Source organism: Leptinotarsa decemlineata, unplaced genomic scaffold (assembly GCF_025532065.1).
Source record: "Leptinotarsa decemlineata unplaced genomic scaffold, Ldec_3_MD MMD2_tig00000505_RagTag_RagTag, whole genome shotgun sequence".
Taxonomy (NCBI): Eukaryota; Metazoa; Arthropoda; class Insecta; order Coleoptera; family Chrysomelidae; genus Leptinotarsa; species Leptinotarsa decemlineata.
The window spans coordinates 5,238,202-5,257,875 of NW_027412549.1; the positions used below are offsets into that span (position 1 = coordinate 5,238,202).

The following is a 19,674-nucleotide window of genomic DNA, read 5'->3' on the forward strand; positions in this document are numbered from 1 at the left end:
TGCATTACTTCAGACAAGTAAGAAACTATTTGGATACTACTTTTCCCGGTCGTTAGATGGCCGTCAAGGTCCTACAGAATGGCCAGCCCGCACGCCAGATTTGAAACCTCTGGACTTTTTTGTGGGGCTATTTGAAGCAAAAGGTTCGGCGTGAAATATCGGATAGGCTGTTCATATGTCAAAAAGTTCAAGACAACCATTTCGAACATCTTCTGAACTGACCTCAAGCTTATTACCTCATATTATGTAGTTAAATTTCAATGTATTCAGTCAATTATTAAAAGTTCCGCCATTTTATACTAGTTGAAGATATTGACATTATATTCTAGGGTTATGAAGCATTTGTCAGGAGCCCAGTTGCCAAGTTTCCTCTGTCAATTTCGCTTCAAAATAAATTATTCATACATTAATTTCATTATCCCAAATTTCAATTTTTTGAGTTGACCCGTTCAAAAAATAAAAGGGGTGGGACATTAAAGAAAGATATAAAAATTAGTACCTACTACAAACAGCGATTACATAGTGACGAAAAATAAATGTAAATCTAAATGGTGACTAGTCAATAGAGGAAGGAATATAGTGAATAAATACACAAACGAATCATCATGTTACCAAAACTTCAAGCATGTTAATCTTCACCGGAAAATATTTGTTATATATGTTTTTTGAGAGAGCTTCTGAATGTTGTTAGCGAGACACCAGCAGGTAATAGAGACAAACTTTTCATTTCATTATTTCAATGATATGAAATTACTGACACTCACAACACAAGAGATCGAACAATGATATCTGTAATTCTTTGTCATATGAAACAAGCAAAGATCACAATTACGTGTAGTTCGTTTAGGAATTCTGAATACTATGAGTTAGCAGTTCAGGAGAGATTATTTCCTTACATACTATTTTTAACAGAATCATTAAATCACATATTCCCACGAATTTCCGAAGAGAATTGCAAAGCATTTTGGTAGATGTAAGTTAACGAAGATAACGTTTTTGCAAAAATTTGTTGACACCAAATGAAAGTGTGTAATGAAATACTAAAAAAAATTCTTCTCTTTCTTTCTATTTCGAAAAATGAGAGCTCTGAATCACGAAAACAACGTATTCAAAAAACACACTTTAATGTGAGATTCACACATGAAAGTTTACGAAACCGCGACACGAGTTTCGCTATACGATAGAATCTTCGGGCGTCACAATAGTATTGTAACTCTTGAAGGTGCTATTGTATAGCGAAACACGTACCGTGGTTTTGTGAACTTTCAAGTGGAAACCTCGCATTGAAGTGCGTTTTTTGAATACGTTATAATGGATTTTCATCAAGTATCGGTTAGGTCTACAATATTTTTCAAGAAAACATAATTTATTTGGGAAAGAAAGGTTTTGTTTTTCTACTTCTCCATCTTCATAAAACAAATGTGGGACTCTTCCAAAGCAAGGAAGAAAGCAATCAAATTGAAAAAAATTACTGTATACATGATTCGTGCATGATTAGTTTACGCCAATAGCGTTTATTGAAAGAAATTCATCAGAACTTAATAATTTTAAACAGTTTTTCCGTATACCCTTCTGACATGGTTCTTATATATCCTTGGAGGCACACCACGTGAACTTTGATGTCGGCATTAGAGTCAGGTTTGACGGAAGTAATTTCAATGAAAATTGTGGAACCTTGTGAACAGCCGATGTAATTAATACACGCCATCAGTCCCAGTGGTCAATGCCAACTAAGATTCCAAAAGTCAGAGTCAGTATCAGGGTTGAGATATGTGTGATAGGGAGAGTGAATGTCACCCCTAGTGTTCATCATTCACAAGCCGCTTCCTTCGTATGAAAGATATATTCCGTTGATTTTTCCAGTCCAAAAATTGTAGTGTCAGATGATGAACAGAATAGGCCATGGGCGAAAAATGTAACTTCATAATGTAACTTCATTGTCTACTTTTTTACCTAGTTTACCATGTGGTATTCTGTGGACATACATTATATTTATAGCCATCAGAGGTGGTAACATGTGGCGTTCAACTCGTTATCCTAGTACTGTGATCATTTCCAAAAAAACTGCTACATAGAAATGAAACATACGAGCAAAAGTATTCAAAAACCTCGTGAAAAACCAAGTGCCACCATGGTTCAGTTGGGTAACAAAAACCCCTTTTCATACACTAGATACATAATATTCCCCATGAATTACAAACTCCTTCTGAAGAATGAATAAAAATTCCAAATGCATGAACATTATTTGCATTTATAATAGATCGCCTTGAAAAAAACATGCATCGAAACGAGCATACATAAATTATACCAATCAAGTAATTGCAGTTCGACAGACTGCAATAGTTATAATTGAATCAAATTGTTGAATCGTTTGGATTTCTGAGAATACTAGCGCCTGGTCTGCCTTTACAAGGATAGCAGAACATGCATACATACATTTTTGATTCTATAATAGTGTCACATAGGCTCGTCCATGAAAAAGGTTCCCGTTTCAACCTGAACGACGAGCTTTTGAATACAGAGGGGCTAAAAGTTTCACCTTCTAGTAAGTTCAATAACACTCCAGAACATTCTAGGGTATTCAAAAGCATTCCACAAAATTCCGGAACACTCTGGAATGTTGTGGAATATTCGATAATAGTCTGAAACATTCGTTCAATTCTTATAATGTCTAATGAAAATAAAAAATCATATCACATTAATGAAAGTATAATGAATTCGGTTCCAAAAACACAAGAACTCTAATAAGATTGAGGTTTAATCCCGAATCAACATTCATAATCACATATATGTAGATAAAAGTTAGCAATGTGCGAGATACCCTGTACATACAAATCAATAAAATCCATAAAACTACGGAAATTAAAAATCACATTTGCTTTAGCCACTTGGAGGATATAAAAATATGAGAGAAATCATTTTCATAGATGCTAACACTTTTGGTCTACTATCGTCTTGTTTTTCTCGTTGGCACTTTTCAGATAGTCCTCGTACTGACCCTTTCTCATAGGATCCAGTTTAGCCAACCTTTTGTAAAATTGGACTCTTCTATCGACGTAATCAGGATCATTGAGAACTAGGCTACCAGTTAGCCAACACTTGGCCATTATAACCCCTGCAACAGACATTAATTTAAGATTGCTTAACTATTTGAAGTACATGATAACCACAGAACAGTATAGACTGCTCTAAGAAAATGAAATCCGGGCTGATAAGCTGTAGTCCAATTGGACTTTTATCAAAAGTTTCGTCTGCTACTGCGGCAGGCATCATCATCAGTGGTATGTGTGTTATCTGTGAGGACGAAGTCATCGTACATGCCACTGCTTATACCGCGAAGTATCAGCAACTACTATCACTCAATGCACATACCACCGATGATGTCTGCCACAATAGCAAACGAAACGTTTTTGGTATAGTCGAAGTAAAGGATATTGTGAATTTTATGACTCTGAAGAGTCATAAAATTAAATTTGAAGTCATGTTACTGTGACGAATAGATATCGGCGAATGCGGGGATGGTTATCGCCGTCGTGTTTAGTTCAGGAACTAATCGCGATTTGAGTGTTGTAATAGTTCTTGACAACGCTGCCTATCAGCTCATCAAAATACCGAATAAAAATTTGAGGAAATGTGAAATACAAAGTTTTTTAATGGATAACAATTTGTATTTTGAAGATCACTATACCAAAACCCAACTACTTGAAGTTTTACAGACAAAAACACATGAAAAAGTGTATGTATGCCCTTGGGAGTATTGCTGAAAAGTATGGACACACCATACTGAGATTTCCCACCTACTTTTGTGTTTTCAATCCCATCGAGTTGATTTGGGGAAAATTGAAAATACGCATCATGCCTAACAATAATTTTCCAAAATTTGATAAGAATGTAATAGAGCTAATTAAAGAAGTATCTAATATTACCGAAGAAGACTGGCTGAAAAGGATTAATATTATTGAAGCGGAGCTGTTGGAAGGTAGGTTGCACTTTATCGTTTACTTGAACTATACTAAGTACATGTTATTTTATTTGGTCGTGACTCCGTCTGTGAAAGCCTATGTTTTTATATTATGAAGTGTATTTAGTAAATCTTGAGTCATAAAAATAAATTCAACTCTCTAGGCTCTCATTTTGTCAATGGAAATGGGGGTCGCGTTCCTTAACCTTTCTTAGCCCACGCACCCCTAGACAATCATATTTAAGTACAGCAAAAAATAACTTCTTCAAATGAGATGGTTGGTACTGCTTTTCTGTAACTACGAGTAACTTAGTCATAATCTCGAATTGGATTCCAATTGTGATATCATTCTGTACTTGTTTTTGATATACAGTGCATTCCATTTGAAACGAGCCACCCTAAATAACTTGGTACAATGATTTTCAGAAAAAATAAAAAAACACGTCAACAGCAGGACGACACATTTGATGTTACTTCCCTATCGCACTCCCAGAGCATATCACCAAGAACAGTTTATGAGCTGATTTTATATCATATTATAAACTGAACTTCGCCTTTTGCTTTGGGCCAAATTCATATCATATGTGTATTTTTTTTTTGTTCTATGTATGTAAGCAATAAAGTCGTTTATTATTATTATTATTATTATTATTATCAGAAGCTCCATAATGAGCAGATTCCAACAAAGTATAAAACATACGGTCTGAAGCTTATGGTTCGAGAGCTACAAATTATTTGAGCTGAAAACGAGCCACCCTGAATTACTTTTGAAACAATGATTTATAGGGAATCATAACCTCTGAAAATGTGTGTATCTTCCAATTAAGGTATAATATGGTACCGAAATCTGGTTTGGAGTTAGGTAATACGAGGTCCGGCTATTAAATAACGAGACTGGTTACGAAAAAGGGTTTTATTATGAAATTTATTCTAATGCTCCCCTTAAATATACTCTCCCCCCTCGCCATACACCTTTCCATACGTATTTTCCATTGACCGAAGCAGTGCTGGAAGTCTTCAGTCTTCTTTGGTGAGGACCTACAGGAGCTTTGCTGTTTTTTCAAATCGGGTCCCTTTCAAAGCAGATTTTATCTTCGGAAACAAAAAAAAGTCGCACGGTGCCAAATCTGGCGAGTACGTCGCGTGTTCGAGCACTGGAGTGCGTTTATCTGCCAAATACCGCTTCACAGATAGCAAGTTATGGGCAGGTGCGTTGTCCTGCAAAATCCACGAGTTATTCTACTACAACTTGGGCGAACTCGTTCTCGCAGTATTGCCAAAACTGACAAATAGTTAGTCTGGTTAATATTCTGATCCTCTGGAACCCATTCAGTCATCACGATACCGTTAATGTCGAAAAAAACGATCAACATTGCCTTGAATTTTGATTTGGACATTCTTGCTTTTTCATTCTGGGCGATTCAAGCGTCTTCCAATGCATTGATTGCCGCTTTGTTTCAATATCGTATTGAAAAATCCACGTTTCGTCGCAAGTAATAATGTTTTTCATCAGTCCGCGATCCTCTTCCAACCTTTCAAGGAAATCTGAGCAGACCTGTTGACGCAAGAGCTTTTGGTCAGGAGTCAGGTTTTTTGGTACCAACTTCGCACAGACTTTAGTCATGTGTAGTTCCTCGTGTAAAATTTTTCTAAGCGTTTCTTTATCGGCGTGTACAGCCTCGGCAATCATCCGGATACTCATTAGACGATCTGCACGCACAATTTGGTTGATTTTGGTCATTGTTTCCGGAGTTGAAACAGTGCGCTTACACCTCTCAAAAACACGCGCACGAGATACAGAATTGTCCCCATAAGCCTCTTGCAACAATGTACAAGACTCCTGTTTTTCGTCACACATGGTTTTCGGCACGTGAAAAAAACACGTTCGTCTGAAACCACTACTGCACAAATACTATAATAGTGACGAAAACGTGAATAGATTTCCAGATACCCAACGCACTACTCGTTTTTCCCCACCCCTCTAGGGGCGCAGTCTGGTTATTTAACAATCGTACCTCGTAGTTGGAGGCTTCACACACTTTAACGTAATCTCAATTACTTCAATACAGGGTGGTAAAAAATACAGTTTTTTTATTTGCTTGAAACAGTGACTGAAAGTTGATTATTTCAAATGGAACATCCTGTGTATTATTACAAATTCAGAAAGCTGAAATTTGATTTCATTCTATGTGTATCATGCGTATACCTAACTAGTCAAGTTTCGGAGCATGAGCATTTAATTGTGAAAATGTCCCTTCAGAATGGTATTCTCATTCAATATTTTGTGAGCAGGCCATGCTTACTATTTGACAGTAACGTTGTGACATTCTCCTAATAATATTGACTTCAGAAGTTTCAAATACCTCCAACACGATGGAAGAAAACTATTCAAACGAAGTTCTTAGTAATTTTTTATTATTTTTGGACAGTGCGATAAAATTATAAGCAGAACATATAGAAAGTAGTTCAACGAAAGGTATCCGAATCTACTCCTAATGAACTTCAAGAAATTAATGCGATTTTAGAACAATTTCAATACTGAAAACACGAAAAAACTTGAAAGTGAAAATATTGATATGAATAGTTATGAAAAAGTAATAAAATCAAGTGGAATATTTCAAAATATGTTCGAATCGCTGGCCGTTCACTTCCAAGCACTTGCAGTGATTCGGTATGTAGCTGAAGCAAACGGTTTTTAACCCAGATATAGTTGACAAGATAATTAGAAAATGCAAGTTTAGGGAAGCACTTCGTAAATCTTCGACTTTTCAAAAAGAGGAGAGTAATAACAAGTTTATAGTAATCCCATATGAACCCCAATACACGAGAGGGCTTCAACAGATATTCGATAAATTAAATATGAAAGTTGCATATAAAACTTCTTATAAATTGCAACAGCTTCTTGGTAATCCAAAAGATAGACTAGAAATCACAGAAAGGTCGGGGATTTACGAAATCAGTTGTCAAGATTGCAACAGCAAATACATCGGCCAGAGCCGACGAGCGATTAAAACCCGCTTCAAGGAGCATTTTTCACACATGAAATACGGCAGGATAGAAAAATCCAGTGTCGCCCAACATGCTCTAGACAAGGACCATAGAATTGGTGAAAACAATCTGAAACTGATTAAGCATGTGCATGACATCAGGCTACTCAATGCATGTGAGAGTCTAGAAATAGCAAAATGTAAGGACAGCATGAATGGCGATAGGGGACCCATCCCGTTCAGCCCGCTTTTCAATCTTCTGTTAGGAAGAGAATAATTACTAAGAACTTGCAGGTAGTTAATTACCGAGAAATTCAATATTGGACTACAGGTATACAATCTCAGGTAACAAATTTTAGTATATAAGGATTAACCAGACTAGACTAGGTATCAATTTTCTTCTCCTGAGGATGCTAACTTTGTTGGCGAAACGCGCGTCGAGTGCAAAAATATCAGTTTGGTGTTAGAGCAACTGATCTCGAAAAAAATTATTCAACTTTCACACCAAAGGTTCCAATCTCATCGTTAAAGTTTCTTGATACTTTCCAAGTTGATCCAAATGCATTGAAATTGTTCTGAATACGTATACATTTCTTGAGGTTCATTAGCTGTAGATTCGGATATACCTTTCGTTGAACTTTCTACATGTCCCGCTGATAATTTCATCACACTGTCCAAAAATAATAAACAAATCCATCGTTTTGAAGGTATGTGAAACTTCTGAAGTGAGAATGTCACAACGTTAGTGTCAAATAGTAATCATCGCCTGCTTACAAAATACCGAATGGGAATCCCATTCTGAAGGGACATTTTCACAAATAAATGCTCATAAGTTCGAAACTTGACTAGTTAGGTATATGCATGATATAAGTACATAGAAAGAAAGCAAATTTTAACAGCTCTCTGAATTTGTAATAATACACAGGGTTTGTTTGAAGGTGATTGACAATGTTTCATGATGAATTTCACGAGTTCGAACTTCCATTGTCTACTATATAAAATGATTTGAAATCCCTGAAACAATCACCCGAAGACGATTGTAGATACTAACAATCGAAACGTCGTGAACTAACGTGACTTGGAATCACTCAACTTTCTATTTTTATTATCTTTTTTCATTTCTTTATTTTCATTAATTTTTGTTGAATTGTTCTGTTTTACTTGTATTTTATTTCACTATTATTTCATTTCAGGTTTATTTTGCTTAATACAATTGTTATTTTCAGCTATTCATTTGTATTTCTTCTTTTTTAGTTGTTTCAGGGATTTCAAATCATTTTGTATAGTAGACAATGGAAGTCCGAACTAGTGAAATACACAGGGTGTTCCATTTAAAATAATCAACTTTCAGTCGCTTTTTTAAGCAAACGAAAAAACTGTATTTTTTACCACCCTGTATTGAAGTAACGGAGATTTTGCTGGAGTGTGGGAAGCCTCCATGTATCACCTACCTCCAAACCGAATTTCGGTATCATAGTATTCCTTACCTGAAAGATATCCGCATTTTTACAGGTCATGATTTCCAAAGAAAAAATTTGAGTGTAATTCATATTTCGGAAATGGTAACAGATAGGTATAGGAAAACATCAAGGAAATTTGTCGGGTAATTGTTGTACATTCCAAAAATAATATTATATACAGGGTGTTCCGTTTGAAAAATCAAAGTTGCTACTACTTAATAATGGAAGTGGCAACACCTAATTGTCGAAAATATTTTAGTTGGGTAGAGAATATCCGAATATGCTCCCATTGAATTTTTAAAGTGATCCAGTGTCTGGTTTACCAGAAACGTCTAATGTGCCATCCATCGTGAATTAGCCTGTATAAGTAAAGTAAAGAATATAGCCTTGAAAAAACTCACAGTTGACTTAGATACTTGTTTCTAATGAAACGTAAATTATTTTTATACAATGACTTGTCATGTTTTGCTACAAAAATCCATTTATTCAATTAAGTTTTGTCACTGTGCTATGGGTAATGTTATTTGAGAAGTGTAAGTTTGAAATATATACAGGGTGTTTCGAATTCGATCCTCACCAATGGGATTCGGAAACTATGAGAGATTCGAAGATGGGGCAAAGTTGCGCATCTATGTCGTTGAGAAAGTTCTGAAATTCCTAGTATACCCGAAGACATCCGGAAAAAACTGAAATTTCGGCTTTATTTTTCGAAGGCATTTCCACATTGCCACTGTTTCCCTTCTACATATTGGTGTTTTCAGATTTGATATCCGACGTTTCGTCTTCCGGCCACCATCATCAATTTTTTTTATGGGCGCTACATTGGATTCTTTCTGTTTTGAATAGAACCAGATTTTATCTTCTCAATGATGTATCTCAAGTTATCATTCTTTTTCGAAAGATTGGAGATTAGTGCGTATCAATATAAATAATCCCTATCGCTTAAAGATGATTGATTATCGATAGGTAAAACAATAAAACCATTGTTCGTCAACTTTGTATCAAATAGAGGATTTCTCAGATAATCCTACCATCCATCACATTTCTTGCCCAACATATAAGATGTTCACTTATGAAAGTTACGTACCATTATTGATAATATTTGAAAAACGGTAGTCGATATTATAGTGATGCATTTCCTAGGAGGCATATTATTCTCAGTACTTTACATTGAATTCGTAACATCATATTCAACCGAGTATGGAGATTCTATTCGAAGACAAACATTGCCGGAACTCGTAGCAAGTGAAGGTTATGCAGTGGAGAGTCATTACGTGCATACCCCCGATGGATACATTCTAAACGTCCATAGGATCCCACGCGGAAAAACTGGCAAGTCGAACAAGAAAGTAATATATTTGCAACATGGCATTCTTGATTCGTCGACCGGCTGGGTACTGCTTGGGCGCGACAGATCTCTTGGTTACATATTAGCAGACGAAGGATACGACGTTTGGATGGGGAACGTCAGAGGTAATGTTTATTCCCGAAACCACACCACGCTTAATCCTGACAAAGATTCCCAGTTCTGGCAGTTCAGCTGGCACGAAATGGGTACGATAGATCTACCAACGATTATAGATTATGTATTGAATCAAACGAGTGCCGATGGAATTTACTACTGCGGTCACTCCCAGGGAACTACTGTTTTTTACGTGATGGCCTCTTCCAGACCAGAATATAACGCCAAGATCAAGGCTCATGTGAGTTTGGCACCAATAGCATTCATGAAACACGTGACGAGTCCTTTGCTGAAAATTGCAGCATTCTGGGATACGCCTCTAGAGTTTTTGTTGAAACTTATTGGTATGAACGAGTTTCTACCTGCGGAAGGATTTATGAATATGATTGGCGAAAATATATGCTCCGAAGGTGTTGGAACTGTACTATGCGAAAACACCCTTTTCGGACTTTGTGGATTCAACCCGAAGCAAATGAATACCTCGCTGATACCTCTCATCATGACTTACACGCCTTCCGGGTCTTCTACGAAACAATTTCTCCATTACGCTCAGCTTATGAACTCTGGGAAATTCCGCCAATATGACTACGGATTATTTGACAATAAAAAAGTGTATGGCACTTTCGCACCTCCGAGTTACGATTTGAAGAAAATAACAGCTCCGACTTATTTGATTTGTGGTAAGAACGATTGGCTAGCAGAACCAAAAGATGTCGGCAGACTGGCCACCGAAATCGGAAACTGTCGAGGAAAATTTCTATTATCTGACAATATGTTCAATCATCTAGATTTTCTTTATGCAATGGACGCTCCAACAATTGTATATCCTAAAGTAATCAGTCTTTTCAGTCGACATTAGTGAATCTAGAATTATTTCAAAGGGCATACCTTCAAAGATTACTTTTTGAAATGTACTGTTCATGTTTCGTCCATATTTCTCCTATTTGGGTAATTATTCACAGATTCAAGAGATTGTGTGTAAATGAGGAAAATAAACACTTCTAAATAACTAATTTTTATTTTTCCTACGATGTCAATGTGAATCAACGAGGGTAATTTTTACAAAATCGATTTCAGCAACATCAGAGGACTCAGCTCAAATATAAACTCAATGAACCAACATCTGCAATCAAATGGTTCTCGTATTATTGCACTCACAGAAACCAGAGTCAGTGCTTCAACAAACCCCGTCAATTTTCTATATCCCGGCTGTGATTTACACTCCCGATTCAGATGTAACTTTGGAATACCTACCTATCTCTTTCTATCAGAAGCGATCTCTCCTGTCAACGAGAGGAAATGCTGGAACCCCAAAACTGTGATGTTATGTGGTTCAAAATAATATCACAGAAGATCACCAAATTCATATGCTACGTTTATCGACCATCTAGCGACACACAATATAGGGCATTTTTTTCTTCAATTGAAAACACCATTGACTTTCTGCAAATCAATCATCCCAGTGCCGAAATTTCCATATTCGATGACATCAGTGTTCACAATATTAAATGGCTCAAATTTTCAAATATCAACGACTAACAAGGTCGCGAAGCTGAGGCTTTTGCAATAAGCAGCGGACTTACTCAGATTATAAATGAGCCAACCAGGATTCCTAACCGTGATGGTGAATATGCTAGTCTTCTGGATCTATATCTATCAATCAATCCAGAAATTTACAGTCACCGTAAGGTCTCCATTGGGATGTTCTGTCCACAAACTCATTTCAGTGTTGAGTGAATTACCGATGAATTACCGATGAAAATCCATCAACTTGTGCTTCTGAAGTCACAGAAGTTATTCTATCATCCATGGATGCATATATTCCTTTTTCAATGAAACGACATTCTAATGGCAAACCTTGGTTCAACAAAAATTGCGAACATGCTGTCGCCTCAAAAAATCTCGCCTACCGGCAATAGCGCAATAATCCCAGTAGTTACCGAAAACCGAAATAGGTTTGTTAATGCTCACAACAGCTGCAAACTAAGGATAAATAAAAGCAAAGAACTGTTTGCTAACCCAACGGGTCTAGATCCTTCTGGTCGGTAGCTAAAACTGTTAATCAGAACTTTACAAATTCCACAATTCCACCATTAACACAAGCAGATAGTTCAATTGCAACACCACTCATTGAAAAAACAAATCTACTAGCTGAACAATTTGCGTTCCACTCCACAATCGATTTTCTGGGAAAGGCACTACCCACTATTCTCACACTATAGAATCCACAATGCCGGAAATTACTTTTCGACAGCGTCTAGTCAGGCGAATTTTGAAACAGCTCAATGCCAACAAGACGTCTAGCCCTGATGAAGTGCCCATCATCGTACCTAAAAAGTGCGCAAATGAACTCGCCCCACTATTTTGCAGACTTTTCAACCTGTCTTACAGGAAAGGGGTTTTTCCTTCTTGTTGGAAGATTGCTTACGTTCAGCCTATTCCCAAAAAGGGCAAAAAAACCTTCCAAATAACTATAGAGCAGTCGCTTTGCTATCAGTGATATCAAAAATCATGGAGAAAGTCGTAAACCAACATATCCTCAAATATTTGGAAATCTTCGACATCTTGAGCGATCATCAATATGGCTTTCGGAAACAGAGATCAGGCGACTCGACTTTCTACCGTATGTCACAGATATTTGGAATAACGCAATCGAGAAACATGACGAATCAAGAGCTGTTGCGCTTAATATTTCTAAGGCTTTTGACCGTGTGTGGCATGAGGGTTTGCTGGCCAAACTTCGATGCTATGGCTTGTCGGATCATTTTTGTGTATGGCTCTTCAGCTTCCTGATAGACCGTTCCCTGCAAGTGTCCGTCGATGGATATCTCTCGAATACTTTCACCATCAACACTGGTGTTCCCCAGGGATCTATATTATCTTCAATTTATAGGCATTTGGATTCCAGGACATCGGCTATGGAAGCACATCTTCACCGTCAGCAGGAGTTTGCATATCTTAATGAGGTTCTAGAAGTGATTTCGAATTGGAGTGAAAGTAACCAGGTTTAATTCAATGCTACAAAAATCTAGGCATCGGTTTTCTCTAGAAGATAAATGTCTCCGAACCGGATAAAATAATGTCAGGTCAGACAATTTCACTTTCTACTTCGATAAGTTTGTTGGGGAGTTAAAATGGACACCAATATGTCTTGGCACAGTCATGTCGCTGGAATTGCAAAGGCTGTTTCTCAAAAGCTTGGAACGCTGTTCCGAACCAGAAAACTGTACACACCTCAGCAACTTTTGATGCTTCATAAAGCTAGATCAAACCTTCTTTGGAGTATTATTCTCATGTATGGAGCTCTGCCCCCAAACATACCCTGGAGTTGCTGAATTTCATCCAGGAAAAAAACCATCCTCGCGCCTTATTGGAGACGGGAACATCACGTGCAACCTTGATAGCCTGGAACATCGGAGATGTTTCACGGGAAGTGTTCAAGACACTTAGCACATTTGATTCCACTAAGAGTGGTACATATCACAAATACGCGACGGACTGTGCACCTGTACACCTCGAACCCCACTGTTTAAGAACTCTTTCATTTGGAGAACTGTGTTTTTATGGAATAAACTTCCTGGGAACGTTTTTCCTAATGGTTTTAATCTCCAGCGATTTAAATCAAATGTAAATCGCTACTTTCGCACAGGCACCGCTCTGAGAACGCCTTAAGGAGTTTCCTGTGGCACTCATTTGGATATATTGATAAATATAGTTTGAAAAAACTAAAAAACACGCTTTTGCAGAACATCGAATTGAAAAGTTGAAAATATATTTTTTAAATAAGCTTAAAACAATAACGAACGCGCTTGATATACAAAAAATATCTCACATAGCGCCCACGCTTTTTTCACAATGACACTAGTATTTTTGTTCGTTATTGTTATAAGCTTTTTTTTTAATATTTTCAACTTTTTAGTTCGATGTTTTTTAAAAGCGAGTTTTTAAGTTTTTTTAAACTATATTTATTTTTCATTTTTTACTTTCGTATGCTATAAAAGCGTGTTTACATACATACATACATACATACATACATACAGGTGAAGCTAATAAAAGCGTAATAAAAAAGAAATCGATCCTGCTAATGCAAGGCGCACACATGACGTAAAGTTTCGTTGCAACTTCATCAATGAAAATAACAACAATGAAAACGTGAAATTGCAAAATGAGGACAATGTTGATTGAACGGATCATGTTCCAACAGATATTATAACTTCAAAAGTTATTTGTATTTCTGAAAGTAAATCTACAAAATCAGGTGCTTCCATGATTCGACCTACGAAACAAAAAAATTACCTAATAATTGTACGCAATAGTTCAGTTAGTCTTCACATGTGGATTGAAAGTCACTTTTAAAAATTCAACTGGATTAAATTTCGAATGCCGTTTAGAAAATTATAATTCTCACCTTTGGAAAAACCAATCAGTATTTATCAAACTGGTGAATAATAAAAATAAATTGAAACAACATTCGAATGTTACCTGGTATAAAATGTATGAAAACGAAAATTTTACAAATAGTATTTTTGTAATTTGTTTTCACTTGGTTTTTATAGTGACAACATTTGTAAAGATTTGATGGTCGCTAATTGAGAAAAAAGTTGGACTACTGAAATGCAATATGATTATAATTATCTTTGTCAATGCGACCTTATGATACACTGTTATGTTCATAACATTGATAAAATGAAATTGATTAAATTGTTCGAATCGAAATTATCAAAACTATAATGTCAAGTGACATCAGATAATATCTTGAATATAAATGAGCCGCAGCCGTAGAAGTAGCAAATGTTAATTTCGAGTATTCGTATATTCGTATATTTCCAGAAATGTTTTCAATGGCTCAAGTTGATCTTATTGAAATGATTAACACATATTCATTTCCTGAACATTATGCCTTATTCTAATAATAATGGCATTTTTTTCTAGTACCATAATCGAGATAGGTGGAAAACCAAAACCCAAACACAACGCATTCATGATTCAACACCAGACAGTGCTGTTTCGACCCGCTGTAGGTCTCATCAGTGGTGCAAGGCTGAAGCACAAATTCATTGCAGGACTCAACTGTTAAGAAACAAATCTGAGTAAATAAGGAATATAACATATTCCCTTACGATGACACCATTTATGGGATCTACAGAGAACTCAATCCTCGAATATCGAAGATAAACGAGGCTCCCCAAAGCGGTCAATTGCAAAGCCAAACTTCTTCATCCACAGCCGACGAGAATTGTCTTCTATCTTTCACTGCAAGGCAAAAAATTGAAAACCAGTGCCCAAACACAACGCATTTATGATTTAACATCAGACAGCTCTGTATCGACCCGCTATAGATCTCGTCAGTGATGCTTGGTTGAACAACAAATGCATTGCTGGACCTTAAAAATCAAGCCTGGATAAATGAGAATTATAACATCTCCCCTTCACAATTATGCCATCTCCATCCTCGAATATCGAGGCGGTCAGTTGCAAAGCCAAGTTTCAACATCGACGCCGACCGCCTAATTCTCTCTGCAGTTTTCACTGCTAGGCCTGATTTAATTATTGCACATATCTGTCGAATTAGTTCCAAAAAGAGTAGATGGACTTATCACAAATTCCATTTGAAATCGAGCAATTATCAGCGCCAGAAAGCGCAAAAATGCTTTGCATTACATATCTGAGAACCACACATGCATTTTCTACACAACGCAATGAATCCTTCAAGAAATGCTGAATATTTCGGCATTATTACACATCAGTGTAAAAAAGTAAGCTTTCGATATTCGCCACAGCACAGCACTGTTTGAGATATCGTTCAGCTTTTCTATCTACACTCATTACAATAGTCTTCCCACACACCTAAAAAAATTTAAACTGCCAATTTTCAAGCTACAAAAGCTATCATGCAACTAAAGTCTCGCATAAAATGCAAAAATTCAAGTCATTATGTAAGCATTATGAATTACCCCTCTTTTATTCTTTTTCTTTTCTTTGTTTTTTTTCTCTTACTACATAGGCGCTATAATTTTTTGTACATTATACTTTTGATGAAATTACTAAGTTTTTTTATATTGTAAAGGAGTTGAATGGAAGAGAAGGATTCGGCGTGTTGCACACGCTTGTCCCTGAATTCCGCTCCGGGACTTCACCAAACCCATTATATTTTTTCATGCTCTTTCTTTTTTTACCTTGGTAAATGAAAGATATTATTATTTTTTTTATATTCACTACACAGCAAACATGCGCAAGTGGGTAGTTGACTAATGAATGGATAATATGACTATTGAATAGGTAATGTGAATATAAAGATTCTGGGTGGGGTTCCATTAGAATCAATGTCGGAACATTTGGAAATTATGATTTCGAAATTATGTTTAAAGCATTGGTATGGTATATTGATGGATCCAAGATGAATTAAAGGGATGACATGGGAAATATTATGATGTTGCAGTGGGGGAAAATTTAGATTCTTCAAATCCTTAGGTTCAAACCCCAACCGACACTGTAAACTCTAAAGTCGTACACATTTTCAAGTTATCTTGGAATACCCTGTTGAACGGGCAATGGGCAGGGTCTTGGTCTATATCCATCGACATGACGCGGCCCTAAAAGTGCTAAATTACCTCCAACGACACTCTTACGGTATTTTTCGAGACACCGGTGTCTCGACCACCAGAGCAAGACGATATTTGTCGTGGAGTGTTCAGCTCCTTTCCGGAAAGAGGAGGAAAAACGGATAAAATATCGAGATTTTCTCTTCGAACTCCGCAGACTCTATTAAGACTACTCTGTCAAAATGGTTGTTCTGATTATTGGAGTCATTGGTGGAATGATGTCCTCTCTACTCTCGAATCTCAAAATCATAACGGCTTGCCGCACTAAGAAGGCCGTCATTCTTGGCTCACTGCGCTTACTCAGAGCACATGATTCTCGGGCCCACCTCGTGAGGTACGTGATTATTGCCTGATCAGTAATAATAATAAAAATAATAGCTTTATAGTCCAACGGTAACCCACAATACAAAATTATATTCGCAATGCTAAAAATTAAACAAAGAGAATTGAATGAAGAAAAAAACGATTACCTAAATTAAGTAAATATTCGCAACTCTAATAACGTTATGAATGGCGATCTGTCCTTGTTCATCTTTCACTGCCTGAACTACTGTGCATGCTGTTTTCGGCAAGTGCATTGGCTTGGGATGTGGGGGTTGAGCAAACCGGCCATCGGATGCCTGCTTCCACGTAGCCCCGCTGGATACGGGAATGGCAGAATCACTTGTGGTTCTGTTATTTCCTGACTGAATGGCATTCCAACGATGGCTTAATCCTTAGGTGTGTGTATCCGTGCCGAGAGGATGAATGACACTGAGCCTATCAGCTGTCTCTACGGAACCTTCGAGATGGCGCCCTCTCGTCGTAGCATCGCCTTGTCACGGTAATGCGGGGCTCTGCCGTGATTGATCTTCTTTCCCTAGCTACTCGTGGGACTTTTATGGACAGACTAAATGTATACATTCTTTCTGACGCTGAGTCTATAAAGGAGATGGATGTCGAGCTTACGACTCCAACTGACCTCCCTGTAAACTCAGATCATGAGCGAGTCTACAGAGGAGATGGATGTCGAGTTTACGACTCCAACTGACCTCCCTGTAAATTTAATTCAGGAGCGAGTCTACAGATGAGATGGATGTCGAGTTTACGACTCCAACTGACCTCCCTGTAAATTTAGTTCAGGACCGATAGCTGCGGCGTACGCAGAATCTGTCTTAGGTGGGGAAACAAACCCCCCATGAGCAGGTTAGCAAACGTTTGCGCTCAAGTGATGATTCACGAAAACCGGAGGTGAAAAAGCCCTGCACGACTGAATCTAAGGCATCGTCAGGTGTAGCTGACGTGCAAAAACCCTCATATGGGAAGGTTGTCGAGGGTATCAAGATGGGAATCTTGCAACTTGACTATCCGACTACCTCATTAACAGAGCATATACTTTGTGCCTGCCCAGCTGAGGACCGAATCAGGTCTTTAGAGTTCGGCAGAGCCGTACTCTTACCATCTGACCTGAAAGACCACTCACCATACAAACTAATTCTTCTGTGAGGGAACTCAAGCTATGCTCTGAAAATATTCGTTCTACAGAAAAAAACAATGAGGATAACGTTGGTGCGGACCTCAATGCTCACTGCAAGCCAATTTTCGAGAAATATGGCATCTTGCCTCTACTTTGCCTGTTTGTCCATTATGCCGTGATAAATATTCACAAAAACAGACATTGTTATTCGAACGTATCCGAATCTCATAATCATAATACGAGATCAACGAATATGTTCAAAATACATTTTTATCGACTTGACGTCCTTGGAACGGCAACTCCATTTGATATTGAGGTTCAGTGTGATTTTTAACAATTTTAGACAATTGTATAGTATATACTCTTTCTTTTTTATATACTTGTATTATAGGTATTTTTACTATTTGTCGTGTAGGATGAGCCTATGGAGGTATATGTATTTCATGTGTTTGTGTGATGTTCCTATTTATAGTGAAAGCATTGGTCTTTCTATTTATATTGTACATTACTTCAATTCTTGTTCCGAAAGGTGGAGCACTGACTTGCTACAAATGCATTGTATGGATATGTAACCGTGGCCAATAAAGTTCTATTATATTATATTATTTATATTATATTATATTATATTATATTATATTATATTATATTATATTATATTATATTATATTATATTATATTATATTATATTATATTATATTATATTATATTATATTATATTTATTATTATATTATATTATATATTATATTATATTGATCATTATATTTGTTCTTGCTCTGAGAGCAATGGACTGAGATCGTGAAACAGACCGTGGTACGTTAAATTTAATTTGTTCCAGAATTTTAGGACAGTCTACTCTCTCATTCACTAATCTGAATAAAAATATGGATGATGCACAATTTCTGCGATGTTCTAAACTGGCAAGTTCCAAACGTTCATATATTTCATCATTACTAATACCACTCTCAGGGTAAGAACCATCTATTCTTAATGAGGATCTAGAAGTGATTTCGAATTGGGGTGAAAGTAACCAGGTTCAATTCAATGCCACAAAAACTCAGGCATCGATTTTCTCTACGAAGATAAATGTCTCCGAACCGAATAATGTCACGACAGATAATTCCGCTTTCTGCTTCGATAAGTTTGGACACAAAAATGTCTTGGCACAATCATGTCGCTAGAATTGCAAAGGTTGCTGCTCAAAAGCTTGGAACACTGTTCCGAACCAACTCAGCAACTTTTGATGCTTTATAAAGCTCAGATCAGATCTTTTTTGAAGTTTTGTTTTCATATATAGAGCTCCGCTCCAAAGCATACCCTGAAGCTGCTGGATTCCATCCAGAAAAGAGTCATCCGCCTGATTGGAGACGCGAACATTACTTGCAACTTCGATAGTCTGGAACATCGAAGAAAGGTTGGAGATTTGTCTCTCTTCTATAGATACTTTCACAGGAAAGTATTCAAGTGACTTGGCACATTTAATTCCACCAAGAGCGGTACATAATAGAAATACGCGACGGACTGTGGCTTTCATCGTTTTGAGGTTCAACTCAGTACACCTCGAACTTCACTGTTTAGGAACGCCTTCATTTGGAGAACTGCATTTATGTGAAATAAACATATGTATGTGTAATACAAAAACGTCATAGCTTTAATATTATGCAGCGCATCTACTCTGCAAATTCCAATCTGTGAAGTCTTTCAACTCTACGGGTTCTATGGTGTTTTAAAAACAACATAACATTCCA

At 37.0% G+C, this 19,674-nt stretch overlaps 2 protein-coding genes across 2 annotated transcripts in view; one reads left to right on the plus strand and one right to left on the minus strand.

The window, feature by feature from the left end:
• Positions 1-2,693: 2,693 nt before the first annotated feature.
• The window catches only part of RabGGTa (Rab geranylgeranyltransferase subunit alpha), a 34,822-nt gene continuing 17,841 nt past the window's right edge, over positions 2,694-19,674 (minus strand). The window contains exon 6 of the mRNA XM_023170130.2: positions 2,694-3,115. Within this exon, the coding sequence (XP_023025898.2) occupies positions 2,931-3,115 (185 nt within the window). The 3' untranslated portion in view covers positions 2,694-2,930. The remainder of the gene's footprint in view (positions 3,116-19,674) is intronic.
• On the plus strand, positions 9,476-10,879 carry LOC141481731 (lipase 3-like). Its single transcript, XM_074173798.1, has one exon. The coding sequence runs from the start codon at positions 9,539-9,541 to the stop codon at positions 10,727-10,729; it is 1,191 nt and encodes a 396-aa protein (XP_074029899.1). The 5' UTR covers positions 9,476-9,538; the 3' UTR covers positions 10,730-10,879.